General features: G+C 38.5%; 1 protein-coding gene across 1 annotated transcript; it reads right to left on the reverse strand.

The window, feature by feature from the left end:
• Positions 1-1,013: 1,013 nt before the first annotated feature.
• LOC131900906 (zinc finger protein 844-like) lies at positions 1,014-23,590 on the reverse strand (the record flags this gene model as incomplete). The annotated part of the gene is made up of 4 exons (XM_059252226.1): positions 1,014-1,277; positions 21,240-21,289; positions 21,878-22,042; positions 23,467-23,590. Coding segments are annotated over 4 exons (603 nt in total), but the record flags the coding sequence as incomplete, so codon positions are not given.
• Between the last annotated feature and the right edge of the window lie 1,668 nt (positions 23,591-25,258).

Genomic DNA, 25,258 nt, shown 5'->3' on the forward strand with positions numbered 1-25,258 from the left:
TACTCCAGGGATGGGGTGGAAGCCATGGGAATTATCAGTGGTGGTACAATTAAAGACCTGAGGCAGGGGTACTGCTATCAGGGGAGGACATCCCAGGGCTGCACAAAGGAAGTGTGATGAGAGATTCCCAATGCCAATAACATTGGCAAACAAGGCAATCTCAGTGGAGGGAAAGCCAAGAAAATGGAGAGGAGGAGGATGATAGTGGGTCATTAAATTTTTTTCTTGTATTAGGATATTATGATGGACTATAGATTGTAATTGTACATTAGAGCACCAAATGTAGAGTCTGGAGCTAGGCCATGTGGCTGCTCGGGCCATGTACAAGGCTCCTTCTACTGGACTAGTCCATCAAGAGTCCCACAGGTCCCAAACCACTAGGGAATATCCTGTAGATGTTTTATAAAATTTAGGACCATTCCATTCTCTTCCAATTATCTGTCCCTTAGAAGGAGGAATGGTATCATGAATTTTGCAGTAAGAATAGGGGCATCCTACGCTTTTCTCCTTCAAATAAGTTTTGCAATTATGGACAGTCTGATCGTACAAATACCAGATAGCAAGGGCCACCTTGCCAGGGGAATTATGAAAATCAGTAAAATTGAGTAAAATGGGATTCTGGCATCCTTGCAAGGGGCAATCAGAGTTAGCCAACAGGTATCCAAAGGTCTGTGTTTTAGCTTAATTAGTATAATTTTCAGTCAAATAAAAGCACCATGTAAATGGGGATCTGGCAACTGGTCTCTGGTCCTGATAAGAAGGAACAGGCAGCAGCAAGATTCCAAATATCCAGGGAAATTCTCCCAGTTTTTTCTTCATCAGTATCTGTAAAGAAGGAGAAGGAAAGAGAAAATGATCTCAGGGGCTATCCTCTTTCCTGGGTGATTGGTTAGAGTTGACTTGTTTAACTAATCTCTCAGGGAGCCAAGGAGGGCCTCCCTCTGTTTGGTCATAGAGGCATGCTGACCCTCGAACCCAGATCAGGACTGGGTCAGGCCTTTTCCACTGGGCAGTTAAGGGGTCTTGCCACATAACCAGTTCTTGGTGGCTTTGAGTTTGTGGATGCCAAAAGCAATCCACTGCAGACCTTTCATTCTTATCCAAGGTAAGGAAATTAAGGACAAAAAGGGAATGATGTAAAAAATTTGGGGGTTGCGTCGAGGATCATATAGGCTTCTCCTCTTTAGTTTGTGAAGCATGGATTTTAGAGTCTGATGAGCACGTTCAATGATGCCCTGGCCCTGGGGGTTGGAAGGAATGCCAGTGACATGCTTAATCTGAAGTTGTGGCAAAAAGAGTGAAATTTTTTCCAGTATATGCTGGGCCATTATCAGTTTTTAAAACTTTAGGCTTTCCTAGGACAGAAAAGCATTGTAAAATATGGGAAATAACCTTTTTGGAGGCCTCTCCAGCCTGGAGAGAGGCAAATATAAAACCACTATAGGTATCAACTGTAACATGTATGTATTTAAGTTTACCAAATTAAATTAAATGTGTAACATCCATTTGCCAAATTTCATTGGGAACCAAGCCCCACGGGTTAACTCCCAGATGTTGAACTGGGAGGGAGACTACAGTCAGTGCAATTTTAAACAATTTTTCAGGCCTGTTCTCAGGTAAGCTTAAACAACAAATGAAGGGAATGAGCATTTAAATGGTGAAGAGAGTATGCTTGGGCAGCCTGAGAAAGGAATCCTGCAAGAACAGGAAAAACTGATTGTGTGGCTGCATCAGCAAAGGCATTTCCTTCAAATAGAGGACCAGGCAATTTTAAATGGTCCCATAGATAGCCAATAAAAAAGGGGCACTCTCTAGTCATAATCAAGGAGTGCATCTGAAGAAAAAGTGAAGCTGCATTGGTAGAGGGTTTAATAAAGGGAACAGTTTCCAATAAGGGAACAGAATGGGCAACATAAGCACTATCAGTATACAAATTAAAGGGTGAGAATGAAATAGTTGAAAAACTTGAATGACTGCATAAAGTTCAACAAGCTGTGCTGAGGAATATGGGGAGAGGCAGGAGGGAGCCTTTCCATCCACAACATAGGCCGCAAGTTCATTGGCCCAGCCATCTGTAAATATCAGGGGAGCCTCCCTTACAGGTTGTGAGGCAGTTAACTTGCGGAAAACAAAGGGATGAATTCTGGAAAACTGTAACAAGGGATCACTAGGATAATGGTTATTGATAGTACCATGGAAGGAGGAGCAGGCAATGGGCCATTCATCATTTGTTTGAAGCAGCCAATCTAATTGTTCTCACATATAGGGGACAACTATGGAGTCAGGATTTTTTTGAAAGTATTGGCGAGTTGTTTCTCTGCCTTTAATAATTAGCTTGGCCATTAAAGATGGATAAGTGGTAAGGACCTTGAGGGAGAGGTGGGTAGGTGGACCCAGAGTAAGGGATTCCCTCTTTTTTCTTCTCTGATGGTTATTTGTTGCCAGAAGTCTCCTGTTGGGACATGGGATGTTGCAAAAGCAATGTATAACAGGGGGTCAGGACAGGATATCTGAAAAACAGTTTGGTTTTGAATAATTTTATTGACTAGAGTCAGAGAGGCCTGGTCCTCAAGCATAAGCTTTCTGGCAGATGGAGGGTTTGAGTCTCCATTTAGAATCTGATTAATGGGGTCTAGTTCATCAGTGTTAAGTTTTAAATAAGGTCTGAGCCATTGAATATCACCTAATAATTTTGGAAATCATTTAGGTTACTGGGAAGGCATAGAGAGAGTGAGGAGCTTTAGGAGAAGGAGCCCTTTTTAGATTTGTTTTTGTGGGCACCTTTTTTTGGGCAGTTTTTAGCATCCCCTGGGTTATATTTAAGGTCATCTTGAGATTTTAAGGCTTATGTGGTTCTTTGGCAACAGTGTGGAGTTCTTTTATGAGTTGAAGATGTTCACGCTTTTGTTGGAGGACCTCCCTGAGGGAGGAAACCTCAGTGAGGAGAAGGCTCTTGGCTCTTTGTAAGAGAGCAGAGGTTTCCTCACCCCAATAACTGGTGCACAAAAGGGTGGTGCAGAGGCCACCACACCCTGTGGTGAAAACTGGTAGGAAGGGTTTTAAAAGGAGGAAGTTTGATGGAGGACATGTTTGAGGAGGGGGGGCAATCAGGATTATGGTACTTGGCGGCTTCCTCCTCTAAAGAGGCTTCCTCCTCTGGAGTTAAATCATTATCAAAATTTTTAAGGGAAGAGTATATTTGCTGTGAGGGAAAATACGGGAGGGTGGTTTTTCTCAGTGGGTGATGTGGCAGCTGTGACAATTTTAGATGTGGGGGTTCAGGAATATTAATGCTGACACAGGGTAAATAGGAGGACACTTTTAGGACTTTTTCTCCCACCTTAATTAATTTTTGAACATCAGGGAAATGATTATAAAATTTTAAAACATCATTAAGTAAATTCCAGTAGGAAAAGGTTTGACCGGGGACCTTTCCAGGACCAAAGGTCTGGTAAAAATCATTTAAACAGTCGCCAAGCCATCTCCAGTGCTTTTCACCTATGGACCCTTCTTGGGGAAACCAAGGACAGACATCTCCAATATAGTAAAGAAGTTTTTTTAAGTCTTTCTTTTTGACCCTAGTTTCTCATGTCTTAAGAGACAGTTTCAGTCCCGAATAAACAAATCCTGTTTATTAAATGCTTGTCCCATGGTAAACTTAACTTTTGTTGTCATGTTGCAAATCCTCTGGATCTGTCTCATGGCCAGGTGTTTTCATGGCTATCACTGACTGGACCTTTTCTCATGGAGCCATCTTCCATAGTGGTCCAATTCTCAGGCAGGCCTGTCCTGGTGTGTGATGACATTCACCAAACCTCCATACCCTCAAGACTCACACTGGGTGCCAGTTGTCCTAGCCAGAGGAACTTCATCAGGGACCCTAGAAGGGGGAATGGCAAATGAAAGGGACAAGAGACACAAAGAATTAACAACAAGACAGTATTCTGATCAAGCTGCAAAATTTTATTTTTCTCAGGCAGGTTTTTTTTTGTTTTTGTTTTTGTTTTTTTTTTGTTTTTGTTTTTGTTTTTTCAAGACAGGGTTTCTCTGTGTAGCTTTGCGCGTTTTCCTGGAACTCACTTGGTAGCCCAGGCTGGCCTTGAACTCACAGAGATCCGCCTGGCTCTGCCTCCCGAGTGCTGGGATTAAAGGCGTGCGCCACCACCGTCCGGCCTCAGGCAGGTTTTATAGTTAGCAGACCAGGAAGCTTTCTTAGGGAAAAGATCAGGGGACTGTTGGGTTGCTAAGTAACCCAACCAAGCAACCCAACCAAGCAACCCAACCACAATACATTGCTACTAATGGTCAGTATAGCAGAAAGATAAGGAAATGTTATTTTCTAATAACTTAGAACTTGTCCAGGCATGTCAAAAGTTTCTGGTAAGTGGATCAATACAGGACAACAGAAACTTAACTCGGGCAGACACTATGGCATCACTCTTACAATTGTCCCCAGTAAATGAATCATCAGTCCTTCTTTGTGAAGGAGACCCCTGAAGTTCACTGCCTTAACTATCACCTGTAGATGTAACCAACCGTCTTATTAAATAAGAAACACAGAACCAATGCAAAGAAGAAAGCCAAGAGATCAGAGCTAAGAGACTTACCTGCCTGCTACAGCTAGCCTCTTCAGCCAAGAGACCTCTCCAAAAGACACCTACTTCCTGTCTGTTTGTTTTTATATAGACTTTCTGTTCTGCCTTCTCATTGGTTGTAAAAGCAACTACATGACTGCCTCGTCACTGTCTGTTGGCTGTATCCTTGAACACACAGAGATCTACATAGCTCTGCCTACGATGTGCAGAGATTAAAAGCGTGCACCACCAATACCCAGCTTTTGCTATGGCTCTAAAAGCTCTGACCCCCGGGCAACTATATTTATTAACATACAATTAAAATCACATTTCAGTACAAATAAAATACCACCATAATCACTCCCTGAGCTAGGTATTTTCAATTTTTTTTATCCCTGCAGTGTACACAGTACACTGTTCCTACTTTTCTGATCTGAAGGAGAAGCTATGCTGCACACACAAATATTTTTGCTGTTACTGTAATGGACAGCCCACTATGTGACTCAAACTGGTAATTTTAGAACACTGAGGTATTGCAGGCCTGTAATCTGAGAATTTGGGGTAATTAGTCAGGAGAATAATAAAGATAATGCCCCGTGAGGGTACAGACAGGGTTCAAATCCACCTCTACCAATGTAGGAGCCCTTGACCCAACACTCCTTTCTGAAAAGGCTGGAAATGCGGCTGTTGTAGAATTCTGACACCTTCATGGCACACCAGGACTCAGTGTAGGTTGTGACCCTGTAATGGACCCTTGAGCAGCATATTAGAGGTCTTTCTGGGACACCAGTAAAGAAATTCCTTTCTTATCTACAATTGAGACTTTGGTCTTGACAAGTGGCCCTCTGGAAGGGTAACCTAATACTTCCACCTGACAACTCAAATTCAATTGGAAGAAAACAAATCAGTTGCTGACCCCATCCCATGATGGCAGTTAGGCTTAAACCTTCAGAGGGAGTTCTGAAAAAAACTGGAGGTAAAAATCAAGTAGACAGTTTAGGGTAAAAAGAAAACAAAAGCCAAAGATGCCAAAAGTGTTTTTGGATCTCTGATCTCTGATGATAAGTGATTCTACATGATTTTTGAAGGAGAAAAGTTAAAAGTAATGATGGCATGTTAAAAAGGGACCTTGGTCAGGAGAATAGGATCTTTGTCCTAGGTACTGAACTAACATTTCAGTGGGGATTTGTCAATCTCCCGGACAAGGGACCTAGTCAGTGGAGTCCAAGAAATGATCACTCAGGACATTTATTGATCACTGAAAATTGATTAATTGATTGTACATTGGCAACCCAAGCTACAGAGAAAACTGGAAAATTTTATGCCTCCTTTCCACCCCTCCCTTTCTGTACTGTGAACCCCAATGCTTGTAATATGTGCACAATGAATTCCTATTCTTACGCAAGCACCTCTGCAATGCTACTTCACATTAAAAACCATGGACTCAACTAAAACATGCACTGCCCTGTTCCTCTTGCCTTCTCATTGATCAGGAAAGGTCCAGCCTAGAATGCCTGACACATTTGTGCTTAGAGGCAGGAAATAGTTGATGAAGATGATGAAGTGATAATCCCCAAAATTATGTTAAGAAATTGAAACAGGGGCTCAACATTTAAGAGCATTGGCTGCTCTTCCAGAGGTCCTGAGTTCTATTCCCAGAAACACATGTTGGTTTACAATCATCTGTAATGAAATCTGTTGCCCTCTTCTGGCCTGCAGGCAAACACACAGCCAAAACATTGTATACAAAATAAATAAATAAATAAATAAATAAATAAATAAATAAATAAATAAATATTAAAAAAATAAAAATAAATTGAAACAGGCTTTATGGCCATGTGCTCCAGAGACTAGAGATTTGTATTAGAGCACGAGGACTACTCATAGCTTTTCACTCAGGCTAAACATCTTAAACCTGGAAAACAACAGTCTTGTTAGTCAGGATCACACCTTTATATTCAGATCTTCTATTATGGTTCAACTAGAGTTAAAAATAGTAATTTGGTTTCATGTTCTTTATCTGCATTCTTGATTGCTTGGTCTTGGGCAGTCAGGACTGTTATTGATCATCTGACATTGATTACCTTACTATTCATTACTAATGTCATCTATTGTCACAGCAGGAAAGGTTTCACCAACTTTCTTGCTCATCTTTTTCTTTACTGTGTCTAAACTTGATTAAAGTTGGTCTGTAAACTCAATTATTGCACAGGTCCCTCTTCACTTGTAAATTTCCAAAAAATGTCAGATACTTTCAAGGATACTCATTCCCTGGTCTATTTTTCTTTTTCACTGACCAGCTATGACCCAAAATAGAAGGAATGGCAGGACTGTCTTCCCAGCACTCAACAGCACAGTCAGGATTAAACGATCAAAGCAATTCTCAATTACATTGTGTGAGGAAAGCCTGAGTGAGAAAAGAAAGTGCTCTAAATAGAAAAATAAAAATAACCAATACCTGAGAAAAATTCAAGGAAATCCTCATTGACTGGGAAATACATAGAATAAAACAAACAGATTAGAGGAGTGATACAATTAGAGAAAAACAAGTATAAAAAGTGAAAATAATAATTGACATTTAAAAATATAAATATAATTGAAAAACACATAGCTAACAGGACTTTGATTAGGAACAGGCCATTCCCTGGTAGAGGACCGGCATTAAAACCAACTGTTTGACTTTGCACTTTGTTTTATGTTTGCTGCTGAGCTTAGTCACCTGACACACACATCTACAATCAATGACTTGTGTCTCAACTCTTTGAGCTGACAACAGTGCAAAACAGGATTAAATATATCTGCAAGAGAGTCCAATAGTTAGAAATTCAGGATGCATTGGCTCAAAAGAACCTTTCCAAATTGTATATCCACTAATCGGGCCTGCCTTCATTAACATGATATGAATTAATACATGGTGAGAAATTACAAATCAGTAGCCCTGCCACAATCTGGTCCTATTTCATAATGGTAACTCCAGCAGTTAATGGCCTATCTTCTTTCCTCTGCAGTGAACACATAAATTATTCTTCCTATTCTGTTCTGAACGCAGAAACCATGCTTCACATGTAAATCTTTTACCAGTTACTGCAATAGACAGTTGACTACATGACTCAAATGGCTAATTGTAAAACTTACTGGTGTTTGAGCCTTTTAAGAATTTAGTTTATTTAATCAAGAGGACAGTAAGGTCATTTTCCTGAGAAGCAACCGAATGGGATCATGGTCACCATAACTAACATAAGGAGAGCTTGACTCAGAATCATTTTCTTAATGACTGGGTGTACAGCTGTTTCGCAATTAATGTCTTCCTAGAAACAAATCACTCCATATACTTGAATTATTAATCAACAAAACTCTATTTAGTAACAATGTGCATTCATCTCTGGCTAAGGCTACAAGAGGAGCATGACTAGAAAAGATTTTGCATTATGTATGTGATATCATCCTTATATCACTCTTAAGACCAGACCACAACCCATACTTTGAACAATCTAAATATGGCAAGTGTAGCTATTAGGCAGATGAAGATATACAGAGAAATATCTGTGTTTTAGATCAAATTATAATCTACAATTAAAATATGTATCAATACATTAAAAAATGTGACATTGTCTCTAATTTTCACACATACAAAAGGCAGAGAACACAAATACAAAAAACACCGAAGAGAGTCAAATATCAGTACCATGGATGATGTTTTTAGATGAACTGTCCTGCTGAGCTATGCAAACCTCAGAATAAGGCTGCACTTTGCTCTAAGCATGCTGCATTAGAGGAAGCACACAGTTGTTTCCATGAAAGATGGGAAGGAGTTCATTTTAAATAGCCTTGCCTGCTGTCTGTCTCAGGGTTGTGACATCATTGCAGAGAATTACATATATATATATGTATAATATATATATTACATATATACATATATATATATAATTATTTTTTCAAGACAGGGTTTCTCTCTGCAGCTTTCTGCCTTTCCTGGAACTCACTCTGTAGCCCACAAAGGCCTCGAACTCACAGAGATCTGCCTGCCTCCCAAGGGCTGGGATTAAAGGTGTGCACCACCAACACCCAGCCAGAATTCTTTATTTTTAAACTTTATTTTCATTCTATAAATATGGCTGTTTGCCTGCAAATGTCTGTGTGCAGTACCTGCAGAGGCCAAAAGAGGACATCAGACCCTGTGAACCTCGTGTTAAAAATGTTAGTTAGCTACCAGTTGGTTTCTGGGAATGGAACCTCTGTCCTCTGTAAAAGCACCCAGTGCTCTTAATTTCTAAGCCATCTCTTTCTGTGGGATGTATGGCAAATGTGTTGCTAATTAATCAATAAAACACTGATTGGCCGTTGGCTAGGCAGGAAGTATAGGCGGGGCAAGGAGGAGAATAAAGCTGGGAAGTGGAAGGCTGAGTCAGAGAGACACTGCCAGCCACCACGATGAGAAGCAGCTTGTGAAGATGCCGGTAAGCCACGAGCCATGTGGCAAGGTATAGATTAAAGGAAATGGATTAATTTAAGACATAAGAACAGTTAGCAAGAAGCCTGCCACGGCCATACAGTTTGAAAGCAACATAAGTCTCTGTGTTTGCTTGGTCGGGTCTGAGAGGCTGTGGGACTGGCAGGTGAAAGAGATTTGCCCTGACTGTGGGCCAGGCAGGAAAACTTAAGCTACAAATGGCGTCCAATGTGGTGGCAAGAGTTTCCACCTAAAAACTGAGAAAAAAGATTCTAAACGGAGCTAAAAACAGTTCTTAATTGTCTTTCTCAAATGAGCACCAGCTGCTGGTTTGAGCTACTTGTGGGTTTCTAGTGTGTGCGCTCGACCTGCAGTTTGGTGGGAATGAGGCCTCTGCAAGTGGTACATTAAGCTGCATGGTGGATTTAGCCTTTGCTAGTACAAAACAGAAAAAGAGGTTTCTGGGCTACACGCTGCTTGGATGAAAGCATGGACCCCAGATAGCTCCCAGAGCTGGTGGTAAACGTAGCCATGATGGGAAGCTGAGGTGGGCAGAGCCAGCAGCCACAGCTGCAGCAGCTTAAAGCAATAGATTCACAATAAGACAGATTCAGATGTAATAGTTTAAAATGTGTGTAAAATATATGTAGGCTTGAAAGAGACAAAAAAGGTGATATATAGAGTTATAGAAATACATAGTTTTTAAAAATAAAGTCATTAAAGAGACAGTAAAGGTAGTATAAAAAATAAGCCACGTAAAAATGGATATTACGGCCGGGCGGTGGTGGCGCACGCCTTTAATCCCAGCACTCGGGAGGCAGAGCCAGGTGGATCTCTGTGAGTTCGAGGCCAGCCTGGGCTACCAAGTGAGTTCCAGGAAAAGGCGCAAAGCTGCACAGAGAAACCCTGTCTCGAAAAACCAAAAAAAAAAAAAAAAAAAAATGGATATTACACAGAGAATCTGGATTGTGTTGTCTTTGGGATTTTTAACTGCAGAAAAACTTTTGATTGTAAAAGCTGTTGAGTTAAACCAATATGCATATTTTAAAGATATCTTGACTTCAAAATTTGGATATAAGGATATGTTACTTTGGAAAGGAGTCTCTGCTTTTGTTCCCATAGAAAGCCAAAGGCTATGGAATTGTTCCAGATTAAGATACATCAGGTTTGACCAGCCAAGACCCCCTGAAGGTCTCCAATGACACCATGGCCCAGATGATCCAACATCCAGAATGGTTTGAAGGCATCTGGCTCAGACGATACAGCCTCATGGACTATTCCATAATTCTAAAATTTTCTTTGTTTCCCCATAAGATACAGCGCCCCCTTCCAGCAGGAAGTAGTAAGAGAAGCTACGCCCAAATTCCCAAATTATATGTAATTTTACTTTGTTAAGGTTAAAACCTTCCTTTTTGAAAAAAAAAAAAAGGGGGAAGTGCTGTGGGATGTATGGCAAATGTGTTGCTAATTAATCAATAAAACACTGATTGGCCATTGGCTAGGCAGGAAGTATAGGCGGGGCAAGGAGGAGAATAAAGCTGGGAAGTGGAAGGCTGAGTCAGAGAGACACTGCCAGCCACCACGATGAGAAGCAGCTTGTGAAGATGCCGGTAAGCCACGAGCCATGTGGCAAGGTATAGATTAAAGGAAATGGATTAATTTAAGACATAAGAACAGTTAGCAAGAAGCCTGCCACGGCCATACAGTTTGAAAGCAACATAAGTCTCTGTGTTTACTTGGTCGGGTCTGAGAGGCTGTGGGACTGGCAGGTGAAAGAGATTTGCCCTGACTGTGGGCCAGGCAGGAAAACTTAAGCTACAATCTCTCTTGCTGCTTTTTTACTTAAAATTTATTTTCAAACATTTTAACTAACACGTATTGTATTGCTTTCCCCTTTTTTGTCATTTCTCCATTCTTTTTCACAAATTCTTCCCTAGTTTCTTTTTTGTTAAGCATTCACAAATTAAGTATGGACAAATATATGAATAAAACCTGATGAGTCCATTTCTGTTGGTTGTGTGTTGTTTAGAGTACTGAGCACACAGCATTAGATGAGCAATTAGGGAGTTTATCCTTACCCAAGGCTAATTCTGTCACATAAAGGAGTATTTTACTTTTTAATGAGAATCAGGAATAGACTCCCAAAGTGATCTGGGCTGCAGTAGTCATGAAACATTACCAGGAATAGAAAACCTGGGTTATCAATACTTCAGCAGACACTTGCTGTAGCTATGGTTTTGTAGCTCTAGAACTGCAGAGAAGACTAAATACTTCAACCAGTCACAGTTCCTTTGGTTCCATGAGCTTCACACGATACTCCATTGACCATGTTCACCTTGGATGACCTTGAAATCCTGAAATTTCAGCCTCAAATTCTAAATACCATGATTACTGGTCTGAACCATTATATCTGTCTCAGGAGGCTTCAACTGTATTTAGTGAAGCATTAGAATAACAGGATAAGTGAGTTGAGCAGAAACACTTAACCATATACAAAATCAAATAATTCTTTGAACTTGGGTTTCATCATCTGGAGAATATAGACAGAACCCACTCCTACTCCATTGATGAGTTTTAACAGAATCAATGATAAAGTAAGAAAATAGTGGTCATAGTTGGAAGACAGTAGACTTGAAAGCAGGAGGGATCAATCTTATGGAAGCCATCTTCTGTTACTGTAGTAGGGGCCAGAGATTTTACCCTTGACACCAGGCTCAGACATTCATCTGAGTAAAATTATGTAAAACAAGTTATCCACTTGTAATGTGCCCACTTATAATGCATTCACTCTGGCAGCAAGGTGAGCAGATCTCTCTGGTGTCCTATGACAGTTTAGTCTATACAGTGAGTTCCCAGGTCACACAAGGTTATTTACTAATATTATACTTTAAAAAAAAGGAGAAAGAAAGAAAGAAAGAAAGAAGAAAAGAATCAAAAAGCAAAAAAGCAAATTACTAATGAACAATGAAAACATGATATTTATTCAGTTATACTAATTTGATTATAGATATATAAGGTACCCAATCCATTCTTGAGTTCTTAAAAAGTTTAGAAAGCAAAAGATATAAAAAAATGAGTAATCTAATGAAGTCATATAATGAATTTTTCAATCTTTAAAACCTTCCCCCATCTTCAGGTCCTGTCTCTCTAGCCATGTGGTCAGATAAGGAGTAAATGTTTCTAGAAACATTTTCATGCTGAGGACTCAGTCTTTTCCCATAATGGGATTCCCAGGGAAATTACAAGTTCATGGGGTCCACTGTCTCACTAGTTGTTAGTCAAAAAAGTAATATAAATGACTTCAGAACATGCTTATTCCTGCCATGCAGGCCAATTACAGACACATCAGTGTGGAGAGTGAGGCATATTAAGGTCTAAGGAGAGATGCAAAGTGGGGAGAGCAGGTTATCGTCATTGACAGGTACAGGTAGTTGCCAAAAAAAAAGGAAAAGGAGAAGACCTGGATATGGCTAACCCATAACAGGTGATTGGATAAACAGGGCACAGTTTTAATCAGCTTGTCCTCAGGTACACACCAAGCATTGTTCTCTGAGCATTTGATATTTTGGCTTTATACCCAAAGTTCCCTCCCTAACCATACCTCCATACTTCATAGCTCTTTGTAAATGCCTGAGTGTCCAACTCTTAGTGATTTCTGTTTTAGTCTCAGGATCTCCTGACAACCTGGATGTCATCTGAAGTCACAACAAAAAAAAAGGTTCCTAACTGAAGGTTTTCCTTCGGGAATCAGGGAAGAAGCATATGATCTCCTTCAGACAGATCAGTTTTTATAACTGCAAGTTCTTTTTGTCTCTGTATAGGAGGTATAAATTCCAGCAAGAATACACATGACATATATTCTTGTCCATTTGCATTACTGCTCATTTATGACCCTGGTGATAAACTAAGTCTTTTGGCTTTGATCAAGCTGTCAGCTACTTTTAAGACTTGGATTGTGAATCCCACTCCTGATTATTTTGTACTCTTCTCTCATTTTGTAGATATTTAGGTATGGAAACTTATGGTGATATTTTATTTGTATTAAAATGTTATTTGTATGTTAATAAATAAAGTTGCCCGGGGGTCAGAGCTATTAGCAAGCCATAGGAAAGTAGGGCAGTGGTGGCGTACACTTGTAATCCCAGCACTTGGTATGCAGAGCTGGCTAAGTCTCTGTGTGTTCAGGGATACAGCCATTATTGGACACACATGCCTTTAATCTCAATACCAAGCAAGGAAAACCTGGAGGCCTAGACAGACAGGCCGTGACGAGGCGGTCATGTGGTTGGGTTTACAACCAATGAGAAGGCAGAACAGGAACACTATAAAAAGACATTAACACAGGGGTAGTGAGTTCGGAGAGGTAGGACCACTGCAGGAGGAAGGGTAAGGTTTTAGCTCTTAGCTCTGACCTCTTGGCTTTCTTCTTTGCATTGGTTCTGTGTTTCTTATTTAATAAGAAGGTTGGTTACATCTAAAGAAACTTATTTAAGCATGTAATGTAAATGAGTTAATGATGCTATCGGCTTGTATCTCTTCTGGATCATCAGGGCTGAGGTAAAGATGAATTCAGGATTATCCATTCATATTTTACTGCTTTAATGAAATGTTCATGTGGCTAAATAGTTTGCTCAACACTTATGAGTACTGACTGCTCATCCACAGGGGCCTGACTTTGATTCGCAAACACCAAGAGACAGCTCACAACTTTCTGTAACTACAGGCACTGAGAAACAGATACTCTTGTGACCTCTACTGGTACCTGGCATGCAACTGATATATACACTGGCTAAACTTATATGCCTAAATTAAATGTAATCCTTTTTGAAAATAACATATACATAAAGAAAATATTTTTTAAAAATATGGACACACATAAATATCTGTTATTTCACCTTTTGCATATCTGGTGCTCTAGGAGGCCAGAAGAATGCATCACATTTCTTTGATATGCATATACTAGTAGTTCTGAGCCATTTGAGGTAGATGCTATGAACCAAACTGGGGTACCTAAGAACAGTAATATTGAGCAAACTCTCCAGCTTCCAAATACATCATTAAAATACGAAAGATGAAAATGCCCCATTATTCCTTTTGTCTTTTCTCATTTAAATGTGATGGAAGTCTCCAGATGGTTTTCAAAAGATTCAATGGCTTTCCATTTTTCTGTAAAAGGACTCTCCACATAGTGTCATATTTTCATTGTTAACAAAGTTCCCTTAACGTGAGTAAAGATAACAAAACTTTTGGTTGAAACAAGTCAGAATCCAGTCAGATTATATTAGGATAACTGCCATAATTTGATATTTCTATTCATTTTTGGAAGTTTTTGGAGATAGGGTATCTCTACATATCCCTGGGTGTCCTGGAACTCACTATATGGACCAAGCTGACCTCAAACTAAGAGAAAATGGCATGCTACCCTCTTCCAAATGCTGGAATTACAGCCATGCATATCTAAGCCCAAATGAAATCATGAATTCATAAGTATCAATGACTACTTACTTACATTCAAGGTATTCTCTCACATTTACTTGTTGGTCTGAGAAAGTGCTATGAACAAATGTTTGGTCCTCAGAATAAACTAAATAATTTAACATGCAATAAAAAGAAAAACAAAAGAGGTGCCAATATATCATTTTCATTTATGAATAGGATTTATCATTCAATTTCCCCTACTTTGCCTAATCTTTCAATGAATATATGTTTACAATCTGAAAAGATGCTATTTTATTGATTTAATGTTACAACTAATTCTATTTGAGCATCAGTGAGACCTCTGTGTTGGAAATGTATTTCTTATACAAGTCTGTAATATTATGTTGATCATCATATGAAGTTGGACAAAAGTAGACCCCACAAAATATATCTCACTGCTATTTCATTATCTGGCATCTCTGGATAATCATCTTAGAAGACAACACTTTGAGATGAAGTGCCAAATGCAAAACAGATGAGGACAAGAAGATGCATGGAACTTTAAATAATGTATACATATTCATAGCACATTAATTTTATTGTGAAATATACAGTTGATTACTGACTCACTTAAATTATTACATCTCTTCCAGATAAATGAAAATGTTTCTTTGGATACATATATGAAGTATTTAATGATTTTCATATTCTCTATTGAGTATTTTAAAATTAACATCATTAAAATGTATTTGTAAGTAAATTACTTGCAACAACTCTGGGGTTGGTCCCAGATTTTGTTACCAAAACGTGAGTTTTGCAACTCTGAGGAAAGGTGTACTGACTCCTTGAGAGTCAGAAAACACCTTGAGCTGCTTATGACAACTTTGACAGCTGGAACTAAAAGGAGACAGTTCAGCACTGGAGGGAAAGGTATCCTGAACACTTTAAGCTGCTCAGAACTCTAGGTCCGCCCTGAAGGTGTCCTAGACACCTGGAGCTGTTTAGCACAGCTCTGATGGTTGGGACTGCAAAGAGATAGTACAGCCCTGGAGGGATGTTTTTTTCTCATTTCTCAGAAAAGGCAGGGCTGGAACTACTTCAGCAGCAAAATTTATTCTGACTGTTCAGGAAAGTCAGGCTATACCTGGTATGATGGGAGATGGTCTCCCTGCAGGATAAAGCAATCCTGTTACTCTCGTGGAGAGCCACAACAGTGGAGTTTCCACTCAGCCCCCACTTAAGAGGGCTTCCTAGCAAAGTTCTGCTTCTTCTGCCTAAGAAATTGCAAAATTGTAGCCATCTCCTCCAGCGCAGGATAAAAATGTTACTTTTAAGCTCTTTCTTGCTCTGTCAACTGACAGACATCTCAGCAAGGATCTTCTGTTCAGCTCCCTCTTGCTCAATCTACTATGGGATATCTCAGTAAGGTTCTTCTGTGCACCAGTGAATGAAGGTCTTCACACCCAAAACTCTTTTGAGAACATGATTTATTTGGGAAGGATGAATACAGAAAGTAGCTGCCTCTACCAGGGTGGAGAGAACAGCTCACAACTGACAAGGCAGGATGGTTACAAAGGATGTCCTGGGGGCAGAGTCAACCCATGATGGGTTAGTTGTTTCTTTGTTTGTTTTTTCTGCACAGGGATTAGCCAGTTTTGTGGGTGAGGTACAAAGATGGTCCCAATTTCAGGGCCAAACTGTGTTTATTTCACTATCCTTTCTTGGCTTTTTGATACTACCTCTAAGACCAGGGCTCATTTCTTTCACTGACTCTGATTCTAGGAACCAAGAGTGTTATTTTGGCACTAGATTCAGAGTCAGGACATATATTCTCAGTTCTGGGTTTGGAGATGAAGGGTTAATTTCTCTGGCTGAGATCTCAAACGTAGGCTGTAATTCTTTTCCTGGTAATGAGCCCTAGGGCCAGGATTCTACTGTCCTGCTCTGTGATTGGTTGGTTTCACAAGTCAGTTCACCAGTGTCAGAGATGGCTCTGATTTGATCCAAATTGTGTTTCTTTCACAAGCTTTATCAGAGCCATCTTTTCCTTGTTCTGGGCTCCAGGGTCAAGGTGGGTTTCTTTAGCTAGTTTTATCGCCTACATTCCCCCCTTTTTTGTTTAGAAATAAGCCACTGGGGGTTGCAAAGGGTAATAAGCAGCTGGGATTTGGAAATGGTAATAAGGAATTAGGAGGTGGAAAGTGTAAATAAGCAGCTCAGGGCTGGAAAAGAGGGATTATCATTATACTGTTTCCTACTGATTTGGGGCATCCAGGTTCTTGGAACAATCTTGATCTTCCTTCTCAGGTTGTAAACAGGTTCAGCAGATCTGGCTTTGTCAATAGGGACCAGTAATCCTGTAATATTAAGTGACTCAGAGTTCAGTTAGAAATATTTTGGATCTGTTGTTGAAGAAAACTAACCAAGATGTTTATGAGGCACTGTGCAATTAGTATGGCTAGGCAAAAGAAGAAAAGAGGGAATAAGAAAGGCAGAATCCATTTCCATATCTGACTATTAGTTCTCCACTGTCCGGGGCATCAAGCTGTTTTTTGTTTGAAGATTCATCTGGTGTTGTTGGATCTTATCTTTCACTATCCCTGATTGATTGTCATATAAGCAACACTCTTCCCCAAGAAAGAGACAAAGACCACCTCATTCTGCTGTTAATAAATCTAATCCTCTCTGATTTTGTAATACTACAGTGGCCAGTGAGTTTATTAGTTCCTGAAGAGTAAGGATGGTCTGAGCTACTCATTGGAAATCCTGGATGAATTATGAGGAAAGCTGATGGTAAATATCAAGGGGAATAGTCAGTCTTGCTATTCCAGTGGCTGTACCAGCACTTATGCCCAGGGCTGCTAGAAAGAGTATTATTTGGATGGCTCATTTGTCATGCCTTGCTGCTGTGAACTTGCTGTTGGGAATTGGCAAGGGCTCTTCACCAGGTACTATCCCCAATTTACAGAACAGTAATACCAGGTTATGAGTCCCAGAACACCTAGCAGGTAAACAGTGATAAACATGAGTACCACAGGGAATAGAGGTCTTGTGAATGTTTGGACATATGGGCTGGGTGTTAGTACCAAGGGTAGTAGTATTATTGCAGTCTACAGAATCCAGAGTACACACAAAGTGTATTCCTGAGGACTTAGAGTAGTCTGCAATGCAAAAGAGAGGAATGTGAGAGAGATAAGTGGTAGTAGAGATATTTGGCTTGAAGCAATTAACAAATGGTAAGGTGAGAGAATCTAATATAACAATGGGTGAGGCCACAAATTGTGAATGAGCATTTGACCTTGGAGGGACATATAGCCAGCATTCTCCAAAGCTGTCAGGCTGAGCATCATTGCACAAATGATATATGGTAGTTAGGGTCTGAAAAAACAGATGGTGTGACAAGGAGGTTTGAATAGACATCCTCAAATAAGGGTGACGTATATGATGTGGGAGGCTTTCAGATGCTTTGGAATACAGAAGTAGTCTATCTATTCCTAGGGGTTGAGAGAGTGGGATGTATTTTGAGTGTTACCAATGGTTTCCACTATGGGATGTCTCAGCAAGGATCTGCTGTTACGTACCCCTCCCCTTGCTCAATCCACTATGTGACATCCCAGCATGGCTTTTCTGTACACCAGTGAATGAAGATCTTCACATCCAAAATTCTTTTGAGAAAGAGATTTATTTGGAAAGAATGTGTCCTAGAGAGTGTCTGCCTCTACCAGGAAGGAGAGAACAGCTCACAACTGTTTATATAGGATATCCTGGGGGCAGAGTCAACCCGTGATTGTTTTTGTTTTTGTTTTTTTGTTTTTTCTGCCTAGGGATTGCCCAATTATGTGGGCTAGGGACAGAGATGGCCCTGATTTCAGGGCTAAACTGTATTTTTTTCCTCAGGCCTTTCTTGACTTTTTGACACTACCTCTAAGACCAGTGCTCATTTCTTTCACTGAATCTGATTCTAGGGACCAAGAGTGTTATTTTGGCACTAGATTCATAGTCAGGGCATATTTCTTCGGTTCATTTCTCTAGCTCAGCTCCCAAACACAGGCTGTGATTCTTTCCCTGGTCCTATGCCCAAGTGACAAAATTCTACTGTCCTACTCTGTGATTGGTTAGGTTCACAAGTCAATTTGCCAGTGGCAGAGATGGCTCTGTTTGAGCCAAACTGTTTTTCTTCCACTGGCCATATCTGAACCATCTTATCCGAGTTCAGGGCTCAAGGGTCAGGTTGGGTTTCTTTAGCCAACCCCTTTCCCATACAGTTTTGACAAAACAACAATCAATGAAAGTACATCATCTACCCTTAGAATTGTACTCAAGAGACTGACACACAAGGATCATGAATTCTAATGTATCCATGACTAATTACTGACAATCAAGGCTGGCCTGATAACAAACATATCAAGCACATTTGTGAATATTAAATATTAAAAATACAACCATGAACAAAAATCCATCACCCTTTCACAAACACCCTTACTTGAAAGTATGATCACATACTGCCTGAGAGTTAAATAAAAATTAACCACTTACATGATAGTCATCACATTCTATACAAGGCAGCAGATAAATACCTCTGAATAAGTGAAAGTGCAAAAGAAGATGAACAAATGCCACAGAAGGAATATAAGGACCACAAAATAAACTTTACTAATTGAATTTAGCACACATATCCCACACTTCAATATCTTTCTCACATGTTGCAAAATAGAAGACACACCTACGAATAAGTGAAAGTGCAAAAGAAGATGAAAAAACACCACAGAAGGAATGTAAGGATCACAAAATAAACTTTAATAAATAAATTTACCACACATATTCCACACTACAATATCTTTCTCACATGTTGCAAAATAGAAGCCACAATGGGATCTTCACATCAGTCTTTGGTGAACCTTGTTAATAATTTATTTACTTCAAATCTACATTGAAAAAGACTTAAAACGAGGTTTTTTTTTCCTTGAAATTGAAAACAACTGTGATGTCTAAAGTCTTAACCAAATTGTTTACATAAATGAGGTTTTCTTTCATATTAGTACCTATCTACTTCCTGACATCAAGATGATATAAAAAGCTTTAAAATATTGACAGGGATAGAGACATGGCCAAGACTTTAACACAAGTTCATTCCCTGGACCAAGATCTGGTTTTGGGTGACTTCCAGTAATTCTTGCAACAAGAAGCTACAACGGTCTAACCTTCTTGGGAACCAAAATGCACATACATATACCCAGAGGAAAACACTCACATATAGCATAATTAAAGTAAAAACAAATATTTAAACTAATTTTCAATCATGAATGTTTTTCTATTATAAGTCGGGTAACATGGGTTTTGAAGCATCTAAATGATTACAGAAATTTTCTCCATAATGACTTGGTCCATTTAACAGAAAACAAGCATGCAGTCTTGAAGTTGGAGTAATCTATCATTTTCAGTCTGTAAAATCATTTGAGAAGATTTAGAAAATGGTACCCTGCTGGAAGAATTCAGTCGTGAGGGTTGGCATGAGCATTTACATCTGCACACCATTTCTAATTTACACTTTCTGCTTTATACTGCAGGGCAAGAATGTGAATTCTTAGCTGCCTGCTTTAGCTGCCATGTCTAATACTTGTTTCCATGCCCTTTTTATGGGTTACATGTACTGCTCTGGAACCAAGGGCCAAATTAAAACCTTTTTAAATTCACTTAGATATGATATATTATCAAAGCAACAGAAAAGCAATGATACACATCTATGAAAATTTACATCAGAATTCATTATTTCATGTATTTGAAGAGAAGTATGAAATCTAAAATGGTTACATTATCATTTAAATTTATAGGTCTTTTGTCCATATTTTTTTAAGAGCTGAGGATCGAACCCAGGGACTTGCACCTATTAGGCAAGTGCTCTACCACTGAGCTGAATCCCCAATCCCATATTATTTGACAGGTGTAAACAAAATAAAAAGAGATATTATAATGCTTAAACATATTATTAACACATTTTAATTTTTTTCCAAAATAATTAATCTTGTGTAATTGAATGTAAGTATGGTGGATGAAGATCATACCAATTCATATATATTCAGATTTCCTTTGGTATGAGTTCCTTTCAGATCCTCAAAATCTAATGTTATATTCAAAGGCTTTAAGAAACCAATTACACACTAAAAGTTTTACAGTTACAGGATTGCTCTGTGTTGTGGCTAGGCATTACCACATTGATTATATTCATAGGATTTCTCTCCAATATGTGTTCTTTAATACACTTGAAGATGACTGGGCTGTGCAAAGGCATTACCACACTGTTTATATTCATAGGGTTTCCATCAGTTATGTATTCTTTCATGCAATTGAAGGGCACTATGATGAACAAAGGCTTTCCCACACTGATTACACTCATAGGGTTTCGTTCCAGTATGTGTTCTTTCATGCCTTTGAAGAACACTGTTTTCAGCAAAGGCTCTACCACACTGATTACATTCATAGGGCATCTCTCCTGTATGTGTTCTTCTATGTACTTGAAGATTATTGAGCTGTGCAAAAGGCTCTAGCACATTAATTAAATTCATAGGGTTTCTCTCCAGTAGGTGTTCTTTTATGCCTTTGAAGATCACTATAACATGGAAAAGCTTTACCACATTATTTTCATTCATAGGGCTTTTCTCCCATATGTGTTCTTTCATGCAATTGAAGAGCATTGTGACAAGTGGAGGCTTTACCACACTGATTACATTAATAGGGTTTCTCTCCAGTATGTGTTCTTTTATGTACTTGAAGATGACTGGACTGTTCAAAGGTTTTACCACATTGTTTACATTCATAGGGTTTCTCTCCAGTATGTGTTCTTTCATGCCTTTGAAGAGTATTGTTTTGAGCAAAGGCTTTACCACACTGATTACATTCATATGGTTTGTCTCCAGTATGTGTCCTTTCATGCAATCGAAGAACACTATGACAAGCAAAGGCCTTCCCACACTGATGACATTCATAGGGTTTCTCTCCAGTATGTGTTCTTTTATGTACTTGAAGATTGTGGGGCTGTGTAAAGGCTTTACCACATTGATTACCTTCATAGGGTTTCTCTCCAGTATGTGTACTTTTATGTACTTGAAGATGACTGGACTGTAAAAAAGCTTTACTGCATTGTTTACATTCATAGGGTTTTTCTCCCGTATGTGTTCTTTCATGCAGTTAAAGAGCACTGTGTCGTGCAAAGGCTCTACCACACTGATTACATTCATAGGGTTTCTCTCCAGTATGTGTTCTTTTATGTACTTGAAGATGACTTGCCTGTGTAAAGGTTTTATCACATTGATTATATTCATAGGGTTTCTCTTCCGGATGTGTTATTCTATACAATTGAAGAACTTTTCAATGAGCAAAGGCTTTTGCACATTGATTATATCCATAAGGTTTTTTAACAGTATGTGTAGTTTCATGCCTTTGAAGATGACTGTGTTGTGTAAATGTTTTACCACATTGATTATATTCATAGGATTTCTCTCCAGTATGTTTTTTTTCATGCCTTTGAGGAAGACTACTTGCAAAGGCTTTACCACTCTCAGTATATTCATGTGATTTCTCTGTAGTATGACTTCTTTCATGCCTGCAAGAAAAGTTGAAATATTTAAAAGCTTTACCAGATTCATTACATTGTTGAGTCTTTATATCTGCATGAATTAATTTACAATTAGTCTACATATATAGAGAACTGAGATTTTAACGTTTTAGCATGTTGCTTACACTCATGTTGTTCCCCTGCATTAAGGATGGCTTTGCATATTTGAACATGCCTCTGATGTCAAGAGTCTTTATGACCTGGTTCATATTTATGGCATCATTTTTCTCTGAGGATTTTCACATATTTGAGGAGAATTTGGTGAAGTTGGACATTTACCTCACTTATTCCATTGATAAATTTTCCTATACTGTGAGTCATGCTACATGTTGAAAGTTAACCAGGACAAACAGAAGCATGTACACAGAGAGTCCTAGTACCCATAGGCCTTTTCTGTGGTGTATTTGTTGATTTATTCTTAATGAACCTGGAAAAAACAATTGTTTGTAAACTTGAATTACATTCAGCAAGTCTACTCAACATGGGACTACTACATATCTTCTAATTGTTCTGAAATTGAGAGGTGAACATTGTTTCTTCCCATATCCTTATGTTCATAGAACTGGTATCCAGAGTGACATAAGATATAACTATTAAAGAAAGAATTAAAACAAGAATATTTCCACATTTCATTTACATTTGGACTTTCTGTTCCTCATCAATATGTGGTATAGGGAATAATGTTTCTCTACAACGACTCCCCCCTCCCCTTAAATCTTGACTCTATCTACCCATCTAACTAAAATTAGAAAAGACAGAACACCTATATGAGTAAATATTCTATGGACTATTTGCTTATTACAAGTTTGTGTATATATTCTTATCACATATTTAGTGAGTATATATTTTGTAATATGAAAACTATGAAACTAAATGGATTGTCAGTTGTACAGCATAGCTTTGATGAAGCTATTATTCAAATGGTGATTTCTGCTATGGCATTGTTTTTTTTTTTTCTTCCTTCTTAAAAGAATGACTTGCAAACATAATTCACTTACCTACCATTGAGGTATATTTGTTTATGAGCATTTAATTATCATCGATGCACTTTAAACTGTGATTATTTACACTGCTTCATTTCACTGAAGCTTCCAGATAAATTGTATATATCTAGAGGCCCATTTCTATCAGCTTTTACATGAAAATTACCTTTCATGTTTTTGAGAACTTTGACAATGTTCTTCAATTTCAAGATCATCCCAATTGTAGCCTAAAATATAGGACAAGAAAAATGTATGAAATATTACAGGAAACTGAAAAATTTACATTACTATTTGCAGTGATCCTTAGAACCAAATCTGATCTATTCATTTCAGTCTTCCTCATTCTCAACCAGAATTGCAAAAGAGCATCAATAACCAAGGAACACTTGTCCCCTTATTTAAAATGTGAAGGAAAATTTATAGTATTACCTATAGCTGTGAGGTTCATATAGGTCTCCACCATCACATCTTTGTAGAGCTTCTTCTGTGAAGGATCCATCAATGCCCATTCTTCATGAGTGATGTTGAAATGCACATCATTATAGGTCAGTGCATTCTAAAATATGTCATACATAAATATGTCATCCATATGAATAAAACAAAAGGCATGATACATCATTTTAAATGTGTGATTTTTTGACAAATAGCCACATAATTCTGGTGACTACAACACATATTCTATATTCAGACATTACAGTGAAATCACCAAGTTACTTTACAAAGAAACTGAATAGGAGATTTACATCTATTATTTCCGAATGCTTTAAATTGAATATCATCTTGCAAGAGAAATGCCTATTAACAAAGATAGAGAAACAAACAAACAATCCCACAGTACTGAGCACACATCAGAAAAATTGCATGAACCATTACTAACTACAAAGAAGATTTGTAAGCTGGGTGTAATGGCTCATGTCTATAATCCCAGAATTTAAAAGATAGAAGCAGGTATATGTGCTTCTGACTTGAAAGTTAGCCTAGTCTATGTAGTCAGTTATAGGACAGCAAGAAGTAAATATTAAAGACCCATCTGCCCTGTAAACTTCCAACAAATAAACAAAAAGATAAGATGAACTCAGAGATTGTTTTACTGAAGTTCCTACGAAGAGTTAAGCATTCACTCTAGTTCTGTATTCATCTTCCAGGAATTTGAATTACTCCATTTTAAACTATATTTTAATAAATTTTACTAAAAGGAACTGTGTATTTAAGCAGTTACAAATAGAAAGATGATAACATTAGAAATATCAATATTGTTCATAAATAATCAACACAAGAAAGAAGAGAAGGCTCAGAAGTTAAGAGCTCTTACTGTTCTTGTATATAGAGGGGTTCAATTGCTAGTACTTATAGGGGGAATCACACAACTGTTCATTATTCCAAGCTTGTGGATTCTAAGACTCTCGTGGGTCTACTATGAGGACCAGGCATACATGTGATGGATATCTGTTTATACAGAAAAACAAATCATATTCATTAATAAACATCAAAACAAATACAATAAGCAAGAAGAATGACACACACTTTTAATCTAATGACTCAGAAGGCCCAGTCACTATTACTGTCATGAATACTGTATCCTAGAAGTGAATGATACCCTCTGCAAATTTCAAAATTCAAGATTGTAGGTAAAGTTCAGCAAAACAACATATGCTTGACATGTACAAAAACACATACTCTAGGCCCATCACACAAAATATGTACATAAAAATCCTTGAATGTTGGCCAATCTTTAATCTCAGTATGTGGGAGAAAGAGTCAAGTGAATCTCTGAGTTGGAGGCCAACCTGGTCTACAGAGCTACATTTAGAATAGTCAGGGCTACTCAGACAAAGTTTGTCTTCAGGAACAAAAATAAAAACTACAGAATTAAAAAAAATCAGGGTAGCAAAAATGGCTTAGCATTGAATATCAGTTCCTTCAGTTGTATCTTATCTGATTTAGTGACACTATATATACTGGTGGTGAAGTCATGACAGCACAAGAAGGAAGCTTCATGATTCATTTCAACCGCAACTTAGTAGAAAAAGAAAAGGAAATGGGTTGAGGCTATCACAACCACCAATGAGATATTTCATGCAGAGAGATTCCTCATACTAAAGGTTCCATTGGCAACCCAAAGAAAGTCACCAAGGAGAGACACATGTACTCATTCCTCATCCTATCTGGGAACTTTTCATTCAGTTGATTAGATCCTGACCCAGGTCACTATAGGCTCAGG

This window comes from Peromyscus eremicus, unplaced genomic scaffold (assembly GCF_949786415.1).
Source record: "Peromyscus eremicus unplaced genomic scaffold, PerEre_H2_v1 PerEre#2#chrX_unloc_1, whole genome shotgun sequence".
Taxonomy (NCBI): Eukaryota; Metazoa; Chordata; class Mammalia; order Rodentia; family Cricetidae; genus Peromyscus; species Peromyscus eremicus.